General features: G+C 41.1%; 1 protein-coding gene across 1 annotated transcript in view; it reads right to left on the reverse strand.

The window, feature by feature from the left end:
• POU6F2 (POU class 6 homeobox 2) overlaps nucleotides 1–18,033 on the reverse strand; it is a 591,094-nt gene that overhangs the window by 125,771 nt on the left and 447,290 nt on the right. Inside the window, exons 8-10 of the mRNA XM_060195767.1 lie at nucleotides 15,173–15,298; nucleotides 11,895–12,069; nucleotides 3,452–3,509 (exon numbers count right to left, since the gene is read on the reverse strand). Of these exons, the coding sequence (XP_060051750.1) occupies nucleotides 3,452–3,509; nucleotides 11,895–12,069; nucleotides 15,173–15,298 (359 nt within the window). The remainder of the gene's footprint in view (nucleotides 1–3,451; nucleotides 3,510–11,894; nucleotides 12,070–15,172; nucleotides 15,299–18,033) is intronic.

An 18,033-nucleotide genomic window follows, 5' to 3' on the forward strand; every position in this document is an offset into this window, starting at 1 on the left:
CTCTAAAGGACACACAAATACTAATTTGAAAGGACAGATGCACCTCTGTGTTCACAGCTGCATTATTCACAATAGCCAAAGAGTGGAAGCAGCCTAAATGTCCCTCTGCAGATGACTGGCTAAAGAAGTGATAGGGTATTTGCTCCATGGAATACGACTCTGCAATAGAAAAAGATGATATTGTGTCCTTTGGGACAAAATGGGTGGAACCAGAAGTGTTTATGCTTAGCAAAATAAGTAAAGAGATGAAAGACAACTACTGGGGCCAGGTGGTGGCACATCTGGTTAAGCGCACACATTACAGTGTGCAAGGACCGGGGTTCAAGTCCCTGGTCCCCAGCTGCAGGGGGAAAGCTTCACGAGTGATCAAGCGGGGCTACAAGTGTCTGTCTCTTTTCCTGTCTCTCTCTTCCCCTCCCCTTTCAATTTCTCCTTGTCTGTATGCAATAATAAATATATAACTAAAAAAAAAAAAAGACAACTACCAGATGGTTTCAGTCATATGTGGAATCTAAAGAATTAATACATATAAACAAAAAAGTAAAAACAAAAAAACAGCTTCTAAGACTTTGGGAGAGCTATGGTGGTTTTTATTTTGGAGCTAGGAAGTTGGGGGCACAACTCTGGTTATGGGTGTGGTGTGGAGCTATATACAATGTAATCTTTTTATTTTTTATAATTTTTATTTATAAAAAGGAAACACTGACAAAAAACACAGGATAAGAGGGGTACAACGCCACACAATTCCCACCACCAGAACTCCAAATCCCATCCCCTCCCCTGATAGCTTTCCTATTCTTTATCCCTCTGGGAGCATGGACCCATGGTCATTGTGGGATGCAGAAGGTGGAAGGTCTGGCTTCTGTAATTGCTTCCCTGCTGAATATGGGCATTGACAGGTCAATCCATACTCCCAGCCTGTCTCTCTCTTTCCCTAGTGGGGCAAGGCTTTGGGGATAATCTTACAATCTTGTAACCCACTATTAGTCATAAATAAAAAATAAAAAAATATGGAGTTTCTTGTTGAATTAGGCAATTAATGCTTTTTTTTCTAGTACCATGGTAAATACTAGGGACAAGTAAAAAAAGTCAAGCCACAATGGGAGAAGTGGTTTGTATTTCTCTCCCCATAACCAAGGATCGTGGATGGAAGAAGTCTTTTATATAGTCTGGTACACTGTTAGGCATTTATTTTATGTTAGTTTCTCTCTCACTCTTATCACATTAAACCCAGAAAAAAAATCTCATTAGAATAATTTTATGGAGCCAACTAGTCTGAGAACTCCATGTCATTCAATTAGTTACTTTAAATATGTGTCATATTCTAGGCCCATAATATTAGCCTTGAAGGGCAGAGAGGCAAATAAGACTCGTACATATATTCAATATCCTGCGTTTACTTTTACTTTCCTCCATCATCTATTTCAAAGTGTGATTTAGCTGGTGGTACAACAGCTTTTTCTCATGTCCAGCTTTTATACAGAGTAAAAATGCCAATTTCTTCTACTGCCAAGGCTCATTACAGAACCTCACAGTTTGGCAGGGATGTCTCTACAGCAAGGTGGTGGTAAAAAAGGAGGAGGAGGAGGAGGAGGAGGAGGAGGAGGAGGGGGAAGAGGAGGAGGAGGACGAGGACGAGGAGGAGGAGGAGGAGGGGGAAGAGGAGGAGGAGGAAGAGGAAGAGGAAGAGGAAGAGGAAGAGGAAGAGGAAGAAGAAGAAGAAGAAGAAGAAGAAGGTATAGTGATAAATGTACTTATACATTTAACATAACTACTCTGTTTAAAAGAAACCCTCCCATTTTCTTTTTGAAAATTGGGAAGACTCCCCCGCATGGGGGTGTGATAGTTTTTTTTCCCACCAAGAGTGTAGCAGTTCCTTTTCTTCTCATCCCAGATAAGGAAGTTATGGGCTGTAGATTCAATAGAATGTTAATCTGCAATAAAAAAGAGATAGGGGAGTCGGGCAGTAGCACAGTGGGTTAAGCGCACGTGGCGCAAAGCGCAAGGACCAGAGTAAGGATCCCGGTTCGAGCCCCCGGCTCCCCACCTGCAGGGGAGTCACTTCACAAGCAGTGAAGCAGGTCTGCAGGTGTCTATCTTTCTCTCCCCCTCTCTGTCTTCCCCTCCTCTCTCCATTTGTCTCTGTCCTATCCAACAACGACAATAATAACTATAACAATAAAACAAGGGCAACAAAAGGGAATAAATAAATATTTTTTAAAAATTTAAAAAAGAAATATTTAAAAAACGATATTGTATCATTTAGGACAAAATGGATGGAACTGGAGGTGGTTATGGTAAATGAAGAACAAGTACTGGATGGTTTTGTTCATGTGTGGATTATAGATTATTAAATCAAATGGACTTGACAAAATGATAAGCAAGCCATTTCTCAGACTGTGAGAACTATAGTGGTTATCAGGGACGGGACACATGCCTTTCAAGTAGGATGTGGGGACTTCACATACCTTCCATATATGATTTATACTCACTTTGAAAAAATGCATTTATAATTGCTTCCCCTCTGAACATGGGCGTTGACTGGTCGATCCATTCTCCCAGTCTGCCTCTCTCTTTCCCTAGTAAGGCGGGTCTCTGGGGGGGGGGTGGGAATTGTGTGGAGTTGTACCCCTCCTATCCTACGGTTTTGTTTATGTCTCCTTTCTTAAATAAATAATTAAAAATTTAAAAATGCATTTATTTATTAATGAGAGGGGTAGGAGGAGAGGGGAAAGCACTAGATATCACTCTGGTACCCGTGCTGCTAGGACTGAACTCAGGACCTCATGCTTGAGTGTCTTGTGCTTTATCCACGTTGCCACCTCCCGGACCACTGTGATTCATACTCATCATAGGAGGGCATGAAATTACTCTGATGAAATCTTACAATTTTGTGAAACATTACTGAATTATTGATAAAACAAAGTTACATAGATATTATATATACAGTTTATTTTGTCTCATAGGGACTTCATTGCTATAGAAAGGAAGAAAGTGGGGTGGGGGGAGGGAAAGGGGGAGATATTACAGCACTGAATCTTCCTGCACTATGATGAGGGAGTCTACCTGAATCTGGGTCATACACATTGCAAAGGAATTGCACTATCCCGGTGAGCTATTCTGCCGGCCTAAACCATTTGTTTTAACTTTTCATTATCTTTATTTATTTATTGGATACACACAGCCAGAAATTGAGGGTCAGGGGGAATGAGAGAGAGAGAGAGAGAGAGAGAGAGAGAGAGAGAGAGACTGACTCCTGCAGTACTGCTTCACCACTTGTGAAGCTTTCCCCCTGCAAGTAGGAACCAGGGGCTTGAACCTGGGTGCTTGGGCATTGTAACACATGCGCTCAGCCAGATGTGCCACCACCCGGCCCCGCTAAATCATTTTCTAAGGGCATATAAGGACTTCCTGGTTGGAACCAGATTCAAATCCTACCTTTCCTTCTTACAAGCTGAAGGATTTGGGTGAGTTTTCAGCTTCTCGAGTCTTCTCTGGTTTCCCTAATCCTATAAGTGATTGCAATATTTAAGTAAGAATACAGACATCAAAGACAGTGCCCAGCATGTGTTTAGTGCTCACCAGTATTTTTAGCTTATAAACTAGACTCTTGCTTTTCTACTGGGAGATTCTATATGTAGTTGTCACTTTACCAGCGGGCCTCATGGGTAGCAGACTATGTCATGTGATGGCCTCTAGTTTCCGGTGGTGGGGGCTCAGCTGCGCCCACGGTGGGAGATGCACTTTCAATTTTTCCTCCAGTCTTTCTATCTGCTTTATAATAGTTTTAAGCTTTGGAAAATATAATTTGACTCACAGATCAATCAGATCTATAAAATATTAAGAAGGCCCATTCCTCTGTCTATTCAATTCTGAATCTCAAGAAGCGCCATGTATTACTGAGATGGTGGGAAAAAGGAAACAGATTAATTAGAAAGTGAGGATCCTTGCTTTGGTGTTCTATTTCCTTCTGGGTGCCAGAAGCTGATTTTAAGCAGTTTACATTTAGTCTACTTTTCCCAAAGCCCATTGAGAAAACAATGAAAAGAACAATGTGGTTTAAGCAATTTCAGAAAAGTCATAACAATAGCTAAGAGGCTTAAAAAAAATTCTTATGTGTTAGGAATTATTCTAAATATAAAATATGAATAGGTACCTTTTCTTCCTAAGTAGTTATTATTTTCATGCAGTCATTTTCCAAATAAATTTAAGATGTTAAAATAGCACTCATATAATTGTAGAATGAATGAATGAATATATATATATATAGATATATATATATAGCAACAAATAAGAAATCATCATTTCTAACAAATTCTTTTTTAAAAAAATTTTTATTATTGGGTAGAGACAGAGAAGTAGAGGGGGCTAGAAACAGAGACACTGATAGCCCTGCTTCACCATTCCTGAAGCTTCCCCCCTGCAGATGGGGACCAGGGGCTTGAACCTAGGTCCCTGCACACTCTAATGTGTGCACTTAACCAAGTGTGCAGATGCATGGCTCATAACAAATGCTTGATGGTCCTAGGACATACTGGAGTGCAAAACAGATTTTTCTTTTCTTAAAGGGCTTATAATTCAAGTAAGGTAACAACCTTGCCCATATAAAAAGATGGAAACAATTAGTTGAATTTCATATACTAAGTACCCAAAAGGTAAGTTTAGAGAACTTTGTTCTCAGTAACAAAGCCGTTACTGAGAACCAGACAGCAATGGGCCTTTTATGCACAGTCTTTTCCTTTTGTTGATATATATATAGATATACTAAGCAGAGTGCTGTTCATCTCTAGCTGAAGGTGGACACTGGTCACAGAGACTGATTCTGGGGCCTTGGAGTCTGAGGCCTGAAAGTCTTTTGCCTAAGTTCTATGCAGTGTCCCCGGGGCACCTCTCACATGGAAGGAAGTGAAGGGAACCACATTATTCCATAACGGGGATAGCAGTAAGCAGATGAGACACTTCTAGGAATGGCCATGGCATGACATCAGCAAAGCCAGGAGAGGAACTCCACATGGAAAGAGCGCACAAGGAAAGGCTGAATGCAGGGGAAGAGGATGAAAGTTGGAGTGGGAGGTTGGCTCAGGGTGCCCAGGCTAGAAAGACCCAAAGAGCTTTGAACAAGAGGGACAGGTGGAAAAATATTAGTTTAGGAAGGGTGACTTGGCAGTGGGTCCAGGAAATAACATCAAAGGGGAGACAGGCGGTGGTACAGCTGATTAAGTGAGCACATTACCATGCACAAGGACCCACCCAGGCTTGAGCATCTGCTGAGGGGCCATTTCATGAGCAGTGAGGCAGGTCTGCAGGTGTCTGTCTTTCTCTCCCCCTCTCTGTCTTCCCTTCCTCTCTTCATTTTCTTTCCTTTCTCTTTCCTTCTCTATCTCCCCCACCCCTCTCAATTTTTCTTTGTCCTATTCAATAAAATAGAAAGAGAAAAATGGCTGTTGGGAGCAGTGAATTTGTTATGCTGGCTACAAGGTCCAGAAATAATTCTGGTGAAAAAAAAAAGAATAAGATAATAGGTCAGGGAGATAGGGATCTGGCATAGGACCAGATCAGGTAGAAGAACTGAGTTATGTTCTAGCACGCTGGCTGTGCAGGTCTGTAGCTTATAATTTCTCTGACTAGCAGCCACAGACCTGGCTCTCCACTTACAATTCTCTCAAGGGTAAGTATTTTCCCTTCAGAAAACCTTCCAGGAACCCACATTCATCAAGTAATTAGGGTGGACCCCTGGGTTTCCTTCCTACCACTTTTTTCTCTCCTTACCGCTTTCCCCTTAGATTTATCTGTTTTATGTGAGATAACTTTGCCAATCTTTTTATTTTTTTAATCTTTGTTTACTGGATAGAGACAGCCAGAAGTCGAGAGGGAAGGGGGTTATAGAGAGGGAGAGAGACCGAGAGATACCTGCAGCCCTGATTCACCCCTCATGAAGCTTTACCCCTGCAGGTAGGGACCGGGGGCTTGAATCCAGGCTCTTGCCATTTGCAACATGTGCATTCAACCAGGTGCACCACCACTCAGCCCCTCCCTTGCCAGTTTTTAGTATATTACTTACTTTTACAATTTAATAGATTTGTTAAACTTCTAGTTTTCTGTGAGTTTTCAACCACACAGTGAAGTAACACTGATGTTCCCTATAACACTATAGGGAACATATGTGTGTGTGTGTGTGTGTGTGTGCGGTCAGGGAGCTTCCTAAGTGGTTATGCAGTGCTGCAGGTGTCTCTCTTTTTCTCTCCCTCCCTCTCTCAGTTTCTGTCTCTATACAATAAATGAATGAATGAATGAATGAATGAATAAAATAGTTGGGGGCCAGGTGGTGGCATACCTGGCTGAGGACAGATACTATCATGCGCAAGGACCCCAGTTCAAGTCCCCGGTCCCCACCTGCAGGGGGAAAGCTCTGTGAATGGTGAAGCAGTGCTGCAGGTGTCTCTCTGTCTCTCTCCTTCTCTATTACACCCCTTCCCTCTCTATTTCTGGCTGCCTCTTTATCCAATTAATAAGTAAAGATAATGCAAATAAATTAAATAGTATATTAATTACTAAATAATTGCGGTGATTACACTCCCCTCTCCTGCATTTGGATGCATGATTCCCCCTAAATCTTCATAGGGTCTTATGGAAAGATCTAGAAGACACAGCCTCTCCAATGCCAAATTCAGCTTGTCTTCCCTTACTTCTATCTTTCTTATTTACAACATGTTTCAGATTTATTCCTGGTGCCATATAGAAAGAACAGGGGGTTGTTTCAAAATGGAGATAAAATGACACAAACATCTGGCTTAGGAATGAATAAATGCGATTTGAGCAACCAGAGATGAGGTCAGAAAGAAAGGTCTACCTGTTCCAGAATCATCTGGTAAATACAGATTGGGAAGGAGGCCTCCTGCTATTCCCCTCCAGTCACCTTTATTTTAAGGTGACTACCACTCCCACTCAAATAGGTTACTATAATTCCCTCATAAAGCAGGACTGGTTGGAGGAAAGTTCTTTCTTACTGCCAAATTCTAACTCCTGAGAATTCTCTAGACACTGGGGTCTACTTTGGATTTACCAACTTTGTATACTTAATGGGAAGACATGTCTTATATACTCTGAAGGAATCACAATTCGGTCTCAGACTGTATAAATCTGAGAATCTGGCTTTGTTTATTAAAAATGTTTTTATTTATTTATTATTGAATAGAGATAGAGAGAAATTGAGGGGGGAGACAGAGAGAGACTTGCAGCACTGCTTCAACACTCATGAAGATGGGGACTAGGGGCTTGAACCCCGGGTCCTTGTACACTGTAATGTGTGCACTTAACCAGGTGCACCACCACCCAGCTTTGGCTTTGTTTTCTTAGAAACAAAGCAACTATATGCTCATGGATGAGAAGATAGCTCAATTGTTAGAGTGACACTCTTATGCCCAAGGTTATTGGTTTGGTGCTCTGGTCTATCTCTCATGCGAATTTAATAAATACATATATCTAATGTGGAGTGAATTTTACTTTTGAGAATTTTATTTATTTATTGTTGGATAGAGACAGAGAGAAATTGAGAGGGGAGTGGGAGATAGGGAGAGAGACAGAGAGACACCTGCAGCCCTGCTTTACCACTTGTGAAGCTTTCCCCCTGCAGGTGGGGACCAGGGGCTTGAATCTGGGTCCTTGTGCCTTGTAATGTGTGTGCTTAACCACGTGTGCCACCGTCTGGCCTCCTGGAATAAATTTTAGAAATCTTTAAAATCGGTATATACCACCTGCCACAACCTGGGGCAGTAGGCATGGTACAGAGTGACACTTGTTTACAAATTATTAATAGAATAACTCCTGGCAACAATCAGCTCTCACAGTTAGATTTCCTCCTCCTCCTCCTCCTTTTCTGACGCCTTAGATTATTTCAGTCCATGCCACAGTTCTAGAACCATGTTGGCAAGATTTTTTTTTTAAAAAAAGCTTTTCTGTTTGTTTTTGTTTTCCTCCTCATTGTTTAAAGCCAAAGGTTTTGTGCTGTGACCTTTTGATTCTCATTCTGTACGTAATCAATGTCAGGTCACTGCAAGGAAAACGTAAAAAAATATATATAAAAATAAATAAATAAGAGAGGTTAAGTGAAGAAGAAAAAGCTAAAAGCCCAGCAAGCACAAAGCCCCAAGGCCTGCCCCTACCAAGTTTTAGAAACTCAAGCATTTTTGAAACAGGACTATTGCTGGGCTAGGAGCCCATTTCTCATCCCCTCCACCCCCGCATTTGTTTGGTGCCTGATTTGTTTCTAGTTGTAGCAAGGAGGTCAGAGCAAGCCAGGAAAATGAATGGAATCAGCTTCCTGCGGGCTCTTGGAGCGGGCGGGTGTTACGGATCAGGGTAAAGCCAGCTTCCTTTCCCGGGCCGGGCCGATGTAACTCACTGGAGTGGCAAATTACATCAGACCTACAGCTGTAACCCGCCATTATGATTAATTTGATCAGTAATTTCTCCTGTTTTTCATTTTAATCGGTGTGACTATTCTGCTGTGGCAGGTCTTTCAGATCTAATTAAGATAAATTTCCGAGTAAAAGACTTGGCAGACTTTCCGAGTGAAATCCAGGCATCAAGTGTGAAGACCTGCAGCTCCAGTCAATCACCTTCAGGGAGGCCCCGTGCTGCACTCAGCAATCAGCCATTCACACTTAAGCAAATTCATCATCTCCAGCACTGCTTAGTCATTCTCTCAAATCTTCCCAGGCAAAAAAGAAAGGGAACAACAACAACCAAAAAGCCCCAGACAATGTCATTTCTCCCCTTGCGCTCACACTCTACAGATTTACCCAGGCTACATGGATAACCCTCCAAGTGGACACATAACAGAATCCCGGGCTCGCTGTTTCTTAAAACAAAGAACCCAATTATTATTAAATAAACAAAGATATGGGCATACAAATAAACAATACACATAATTATGAACATTTGAAATCGACTTTTGCATCTCTGCTTGGATCTTGAATGCAGAAACACACACAACCACATGTTGGATTTGCAATGATTGGGTTTAAGAGCCTAACTGTTTCAGTTTGCTTTCTTTTTAGCCAGTCCACATATTCATTTATGTGTCCTAAACCTAGCGACTGGTATTTGCATATATTGTGTTAGGTTTCTCTTTGATGATGAAGGTCTTCTTTTTTTATTTTTAATTTTTTAAGTCCTATCTTTTTAAAAATTTCTTTACTGGGGAATTAATGTTTTTTTAAATTTCTTTATTGGGGGATTAATGTTTTACTTTCGACAGTAAATACAATAGTTTGTGCATGCATAACATTTCCCATATAACAATAACCTCCACTAGGTCCTCCTCTGTCACCCTTCTTGCATCTGTATTCTCCCCCCCCCCACCCCAGAGTCTTTTACTTTGCTGCAATACACCGACTCCAGTTCAAGTTCTCTTCTGTTTTCTCTTCTGATTTTGTTTTTCAAATTCTGCCAGAGAGTGAGATCATATTCAGTGGTGAAGGTCTTAATAAGTGCCCCCCCCCACAAAAAAAAGCTGTTTTAAGAGCAGGATCTGTCTGTCCAATCTGGTATTGACAGGTATCAGCTTAATCAAACATATGCTTAGGTTGCTGGGTCTGAATGCTGTCTCGCAAAACAAACAAAACAACTTCAGAGGAGGAGTTGTTTGCATTTTATGAAGAAAATACATTGTTTCTCAGTGGCAGGACAGCTCCCAATTATCACAGAGCAAGTTTCCCATCCTAACTGGAATGACTAACTCAAAGCAAACAAGTCACTGCAGTAAAGATATTCGCTTGGCATAGGCTCCTAGGAACATTCATAAAATAGACTTCTCGGGGGGCAGGTGGTGGTCCACTGGGTTAAGCACACACAGTATAAAGCACAAGGACCCACTCTAGGATCCCAGTTTGAGCCCCCAGCTCCCCACCTGCAAGGGGGTCGCTTCACAAGTGGTGAAGCAGGTTTGCAGGTGTCTCTCTCCCTCTCTGTCTTCCCTTCCTCTCTCCATTTCTCTCTGTCCTATCCAACAACATCAACAACAATAACAATGGGGAAAAGATGGCCTCCAGGAGCAATGGATTTGTGGTGCAGGCACCTAGCCCCAGCGACAACCCTGGAGGCAAAAAAAAAAAAAAAAAAAAGAAAGAAAGAAAAAAGACTTCTTAGCTTTCTTTTACCTTAAGGGCCCTACTTTCATCTTCTCTATTCCTACCTTGTGGTTCCTGTCTATTAAACATTTTGTCCTGCTTTGTATCTTAGTGCATTTCAGTTAGCAAGATCCAGACACTACTATGATTCCACCCTGATTTGTCTGGACAATCTCACCAATGTGTTCCGAAGTTCCACCTCTCCAGAGCCCTACTCCACTAGGGAAGGACAGAAACAGGCTGTGGGTATGGATCCACCTGCCAGTGTCCATATCCAGTGGAGAAACAATTACAGAAATGAGACCTCCAACCTTCTGCTCCCCATAAAGCATTTGATCTATCCTTCCAGAGGGGAAAACAATAGGGAAGCCTCCATTGGAGGGGATGGGACACAGAACTCTGGTGATAGGAACTACACAGAATTATACTCCTATTATCTTACAATCTTGCAAATCAATATTAAATCACTAATAAAAGTTGTTTTAACAGATATATAATTTGAACATCATTTTGTATATAACCTCCATACTCCTGGTTAAAAGGGTAAAGACTTTCTACAAAGTCTACTACTAAGTCATTTTATTTTTTAACTTTTTTATTATTATCTTTATTTATTCACTGGACAGAAACAGCCAGAGATTGAGAGTCAAGGGGAGATAGAAAAGAAGAGAGAGACTGAGAGACACCTGAAGCCCTGCTTCACCACTTGTGAAGCTTTTCACCTGCAGTTGGGGACCAAGGGCTTGATCCCAGGTCCTTGAGCACTGTAACATGTGTGCTCAACCCGGTGTGCCGCCACCCAGCCCCTACTACTAAATCTTTTATCAGATGAAACAAACTCCTTTCAGAATCTATATATGGCCTTCATGTTAGGTGGGTGTTTTTGTTTATTGCCTTGGAGGCTGAGATGGTAGCCCAACAGTTACGCGAAGTCCTCAGCACCACCATAAACCACTGAACAGTGCTCCGGAAAACATTAGATAGGGGCCAGATGGTGGCGCACTTGGTTGAGTGCACATATTACTAGGCACAAGGGCTCAGGTGTAAGCCCCTGGTCCTCACCTGTGGGGATCATGTTTAATTACATGGAGGTCCTCTGTTCTGGTATGAAAATACTGACTTCGTTATCTTGGCAGACTCACAGGCAAAGGGAATAGCATGTAGCTGTCCCTTGCCAATATTTAAATAGTGTCAATGTGATCATTCCATGCAGGGAGTATGGGGGGAATACCTCGCCTTTGCTATATGCCTTTAATAACTTTTCCTGTCTTGTCCTTACTGATGTAGGAACCTTTTGTTCTGAGCCCTATACTCGTCAGTACTGCAAGGGTGTAGTGAACTCAAGGTGGTAAGAACGCTAATGAACGTTAACTTTGGGAATCTTAGATAGGAGTACAAAAATAGTTCCTCTCTGATTTAATAAACAAGTCACCAGGCCAGCTAGATACAGGAGTGCTTTCCTTAGGGGAAGAGAAAGGATTTCTCTGACACTTCCTCTCTGAACTCACCTTGTCTCTTTAAAGGCCACATTCAGAAGCTCACAATGCAAGGTTAGAGAGCTCAACTCTGGGAAGAACAGCCAGCCTCTGGGAGCATATAGAATCCAGCTGAGACAAGAAGGAGATCCCAAATTTTACCTTTCTTTATGACAGTTAAATACCTCCTGTGTAGGAAACTAAGTGGTAGCTCAAGGCTGATCCCTGATAAAGGACAGTTCAGACAAAATGTGTTGGGCTGGGAAGATGGAATTGACTGGACCCCAACTGGGCCTTTCAGACACAGTCACTAGTTCCCAGAACGGAGCTTTCAGAAGCCTTTTCTGCTCTTCTGCTTTCTCTGTGCCCTCACAGACATCCCACTGAGTAACTGAGGACATCGAATTGTCCTTTTCAGTAGATGCCCACTCTAAGAAGCACCTGAACCCTTGCCACAAGGGCTCCTACACAAGAATGAAAATATTTTGAAACTGGTATAGCTAATATGGGCTCTTGGTCTGTCTTCTGTCTGTATGTACTTACTCTCTTCTTACCCTCTTTTGGTTCTGACACTCTGTCTACTGCTACATTGACAGAAACTCCATAATCATTAGTGTGAACATGCCAACTACGTTGTTAAACCCTTTCCTACATGATTTGACTAATCTGCAGAGCAGTGCCCATGGATGGTAAATCTAGACCATAGCAAGGAAGCACTGCAGTCTGTAAGTATATTCCTGGTAAAACTAATTTTTCCCTCTGCCACTCGCAAAGCAATATGTATTGACCCCACTGTTGGCATTTGAAATTAGAATGACTAATTTCATTCTCAACAGTGGAGGATGTAAGTGAAAGAAAATATCTAAATCTGTGGGTTCTTTTTTTTAAAAAAAATTATCTTTACTTATTTGGATAGAAACAACCAGAAATCAAGAGGGAGAGGGGTGATCGAGAGGGAGAAAGGAAGAGAGACACCTATAACACTACTTTACTACTTGCAAAGCTTTCCCCCTGTAGGTGGGGACCTGGGGCTCAAACCCAGATCCTTGTGCATTTAAACATGTGCACTCAACCAGGTGCACCACCACTGTTTGGTTCTTGTGGATGTTTAAAAAATATTTTATTTATGGGAATCGGGCAGTAGCGCAGCTGGTTAAGTGCACGTGGCGCAAAGCGCAAGGACCAGCAGAAGGATCGCAGTTCGAGCCCCTGGCTCCCCACCTGCAGAGGAGTCCCTTCACAGGCAGTGAAGCAGGTCTGAAGGTGTCTATCTTTCTCTCCCCCTCTCTGTCTTCCCCTCCTCTCTCCATTTCTCTCTCTCCTATCCAACAACGAATGACATCAACAAAAACAATAATAACCACAAGGCTACAACAACAAGGGCAAGAAAAGGGGAAAAAATGGAAAAAAATACTTTATTTATTTACTTATGAGAAATGATAGGAGAGAGAGAAAGAACCAGACATCACTCTGGCACATGTGCTACCAGGGACCGAACTCAGGACCTCAGGCCTGAGAGTCCAGAACCCTATCCACTGCACCACCTCCTGGACCACGTTCTTGTGTTTTTTATTCTAATTTAAAACAAACAGAGAAAAGTCATGGTGGGAATATTATAACCATGAGAATGTGCCACAGACATGAAATTTGGATAGTCGGGTACTCTAAGAGGATTCCATCCCAACTTGATATATAGATTCCAGACTGACTCAATCTGTTTACATTCCAAGCTCTCTTGACATACAGTGGCCCCTAATTAGATCATTGTGGTAAACAGTGAATTGCATTTGTTTTCAAGTTTGCAAACAACTCTCTGTCCTAATCCTGCTTCCTAGTTCTACTCTGAACTTGGAAACTATTTTCCTAGACAATATTTCTAGTCCACCCCCATATCAGCTACCAAATTTAAGAAAAGATTCTGAAGACACAGGCTCCTAGGAATATTCCTAAAATAGACTTCCTAGCTTCCTTCCGCTCTAATGTCCCTCCTTTCATCTGCTCTATTCCTACTTTATAATACTTTTTTTTTTTTTTTTTTGCCTCCAGGGTGATTGCTGGGGCTCAGTGCCTGCACCATGAATCCACTGCTCCTGGAGGCCTTTTTTTCCCCACCCTTTCATTGACCTTGTTGTTGTAGCCTTGTTATGGTTATTATTGTTATTGATGCCCTTCATTGTTGGATAGGACAGAGAGAAATGGAGAGAAGAGGGGAAGACAGAGAGGGGGAGAGAAAGACTCCTGCAGACCTGCTTCACAGCCTGTGAAGCGACTCCCCTGTAGGTGGGGAGCGGGACCTCTAACCGGGATCCTTACACCGTTATAGTACTTTTTTATTAAACATTTTGTCCTGCTTTATATCGTACCACCTTTCAGTAACCAAGTTCTAGATGCTACTATGATGCCATCCTGACTGTAGTGAGGGCAAACGACCTCACTACAGGTTCCTGGAACCTCACCTCTCCAAGGGAAAGATAGAAACAGGCTGTAGATACGGATCCATCTGCCAACATTCATGTTCAGCAGAGAAGCAGTTACAAAAGTCAAAACTTCCACTTTCTGCACCCCCAAAATGAATTTTGGTCTATGCTCATAGGGGTAAATGATAGGGGAAGAAAACCAGAGAGTTCTGTAGCCCAATTCCACCAGGACCGACCTGCAGGTGAAAGGAAATGAATCTGGAAAGCATCAGAGAAAGCCAGACCTAAAAAGGAAATGAGGAAAGACACTTGCAAGTATAATTGGTATCGCGGTTAAGAAGGAAGTGAAGGCAGAACTGTAGAAATAATTGAAATACATTAGTTAGTTAGTTATTATAGAATCGACTGTTATCTGTGACCTTGGGAGAATTATTACAGTTTCCAATGGAGGGAATGGGGACACAGAGCTCTGCTGATGGGAATGGTATGAAATCATTCTAATTTTGTAAGTCAGTATTAAATCACTAGTCAAAACTTTTTTTTTTTTTTTTTAAAAAAAGGAAGGTTCAGTGGCTGCCTAGATTTGGGGACTTACTGGTTAAACTATGCTAACAGACACTTTAACTGCATGATGCCTATTCACTTTCAATATCCTCATATTCATTAAGAAATATAAATCCTTCTGGTCTCTTTTCTCAATATTACCCAGCCTTATGTGTGATTAGTGGCCTCATTCGAGCTAATATGGGATTTCCTGTAATCTGGAGTGTGTCATTTTATTGTGTATGCCAATTTAGCAAATTTCTATAATTACTTTTGTTCCATATCATGGGGATCTGTTTGTCTCAAATTGTTCTTTCAATTCTAATATTTATGTGATAAATAAAGTGGAAAAAAAAAGAAGAAAAAAGGCAGGAAGTAGATTAAGGATATTTTGAGTATCAGTTATTTACAAAAGTATTAGAGACTCTCATGTAAATCCTCTCATTTAATCTCCACACCAACACTTGAACCAGGAACCCAGGGTGAAAAGGATGGCTAAGCTACTCAAATGTCAACAGAGGCAGCATTACAATCTAGGTCTGGCAGTTTCTAAAGACCTAGTTCTTTCTATGGCAGCATACCACCTGTATTGAAAACATTCCCTCACCGGGGTCCTCAATGCACACCACAATTGGTACTTGATAAATGTTTGCAGAGGATGAGAAAAATTTTTCTTCATGATGTGGAGAAAATTTTTATGCAAGCTTATGCTTTGGGAGTCAAACTTAAAAGCCTATGGAAAATGAATTTAGGTTAGGTATGAGAAATAACAATCATGAAGATTCTTGGACACAGTATTAAAGTAAGTACTGGCTATGTTTTGTTTGTTCAGTGAGAACTGCTAGCCAGCACATTTTGGTTATCTCCAATTTCCAGTAAGGCCTGCATCTAACACATGAAGGTAGAACAGTTTCAGAAGCGTTTGGAACTACATTTTGAGATTAGTTCATCAGCCACATCCAATATACAGTGTAGGTCGGGGATTTTTGCTGAGTTCTTGAAGGCTGGTCATGGATCTGCCTCACTGTCATGATCATAGGACATAGTGATGCTATGTCCTTTGTAAAGTCATGACTTGCCTGGTTTCAAAGCTGCAAGGATCTTCTTACCCTCCTTTGGTTCTGACACTCTATCTACTGCTACTTGCCATAAACTCATAGTCATGAGTGTGAACTGCTTTGTTAAACCCTTTCCTACATGATTTGACTAATCTGCAGAGCGGTGCCCATGGATGGTAAATCTAGACAATGATAAGGAAGCACTACAGTCTATAAGTATATCCTTTGGTAAAACTAATTTTTCCCCCTGCCACTCTCAAAGCAATAAAAACATTGTTGTTCCTCCTGGATCTCAAATGCTTGTAATAAATTCTTTGAAATGTCAGTAATGTTGAACTGAGATTTTTTTTTTTTTAAAGAAGACTTCCTTTCTTTCATAAAAGGAAAAAATGTCCCTTACAGAGGATGTGGATAAATACTGTTTCTTATTTTATTCAATGCTTAATACAGTTGGGTGAAGGGACTTCTATTTCCCACTTGACCTCTTGCTGAATGAATGAAACATGAATGAAGCTCTCAGTTTATTGCTTGGTGATATAGTCAACATTTGCTTAATGGTTTTATAACATACAATGCATTTTCATCATTGTACTATATTTCATGTTCATGATAATTCTCTTGAGTTTGGGTGGATCTTTCTCACCCATAATAATGAAATTCCTTTCACACTCTGCTGGGACTCTTCTATTTTGAAAAAGATTCTAATAGCTTATATTTTGAGAATATTGTTTACATAGTCATACCTCTATAATTTTTACCAGTCTTATTTGATTTCATAAAGCCATAACTCAGTTCAGGAAAAGTGTCAACCTACCAATGTTGATTGTCATAACATTTCAACTCGGTTCAATAAACAGTCCTGTATAATACAAAATTAGGGAGGTTCACTGTTCTACTTTTCTTTTAGTCCAATCTATTATATAAAATGCATTTGTTTTACCACCATGCAAAATTTGATATTATTTACAAGTTCAGTTAGAAAATGAAACCAACTTGAATTATACCTAAAACAGACTTTCTAGCTTCTTCCAACATGAAGATCCCAAATCTTACCTGTTATATTCTTACCTTTAGGTTCCTGATTATTAAACAACTTATTTTTCTTTATGTCTTAATGCTTTTCAGCTACCAAGTTGCAGACACTACCATGATGCCAACCTGATGTCCTGGGCAGACGATCTCACCAATGTGTCCTGGAACCCCACTTCCCCAGAGCCCTGACCCACTAGAGAAAGATGGAAACAGGCTGGGGGGATGGATCAACTGGATAAGCAATTACAGAAGCCAGAACTCCCACTTTCTACACCCCTTAGAGATCTTTGGCCCATACTCCCAGAGGGATAAATAGGGAAGCTTCCAAGGAGGGGAAGGGATACAGATCTCTGGTGTTGGGAATTATATGGAATTGTACCCCTCTTACCCCATAACCTTGATAATCATTATTAGATCACTAATAAAAGCAAAGCAAAACAAGACAAAACAAAACAAAAAGAGAAAATGGAACCCAAGACCTGACTAAAATTTACAATGAGAACACATTGACCTCAGAGAACACTTTTGAAATATAATAGTTGGTAAGCTTAGAAGGACCAAGGTAAGAAGAGTGAGTACACTCTGGCATGAAATTGAAAGACGTGCCCCAAACTGTAGTGATAAAAGATAAATAACATCTTATGCAATGTTTAAGGCAATAAAATAAAAGTAAAAAAATTCACGATCAACAAAATGTCAGTACTGATTTTTTTACTCCTATTCCAGTATGACTTAATTATTGATCCTGCATTTTATAAAAGGTGACTTCAGTATTATGAATTTTAGCATTTTGTTCTTTTAAAAATATTGCATTGACATATTTTCTGTCTTGACATTCTTTGGGTGTATTGGAGTTGAGTGTCTCTTTTTCTCACCTTATAATCAGTCCAGGCAAAGATAATTCTACACAGTAAGGCAGTCCTTGCGATGCCTGAGCTCCATTAAAGTTTCCAGTGGCCATCAAAGGATTATATGAATATTTTTGTCAGGGGCAGCAGAATAAACACCACCCCCCTCCTCAAATGTGTCGTTTTGGCATGAACATTATTTCAAGCTGAAGACAACTGAGATGAAACAGATCCAAGTAAAGCTCTCTGTTGTCCCTTCTACTTGCCCCAAAGAAGGACATGAATTTGGGAAGGTCCCCTCTCCCTCACCTTTCAGGAAGAACACGAGTTAATTATCTAAGGCAAATATAGACCTATTCTCTGCTTAGAGAGGCATGGCAACAGTGAAATCTACATAACCAGGGGCCAGTTGGCGGTACATGGTGCACAAGTTACCATGTACAAGGACCTGGGTCCCCACCTACAGGGGGGTGGGCTTATAAAAGATCAAGCAGGCTGCAGGTGTCTCTCTCTTACCACTCCTCTCACCC

This window comes from Erinaceus europaeus, chromosome 8 (genome assembly GCF_950295315.1).
Source record: "Erinaceus europaeus chromosome 8, mEriEur2.1, whole genome shotgun sequence".
Lineage (NCBI taxonomy): Eukaryota > Metazoa > Chordata > Mammalia > Eulipotyphla > Erinaceidae > Erinaceus > Erinaceus europaeus.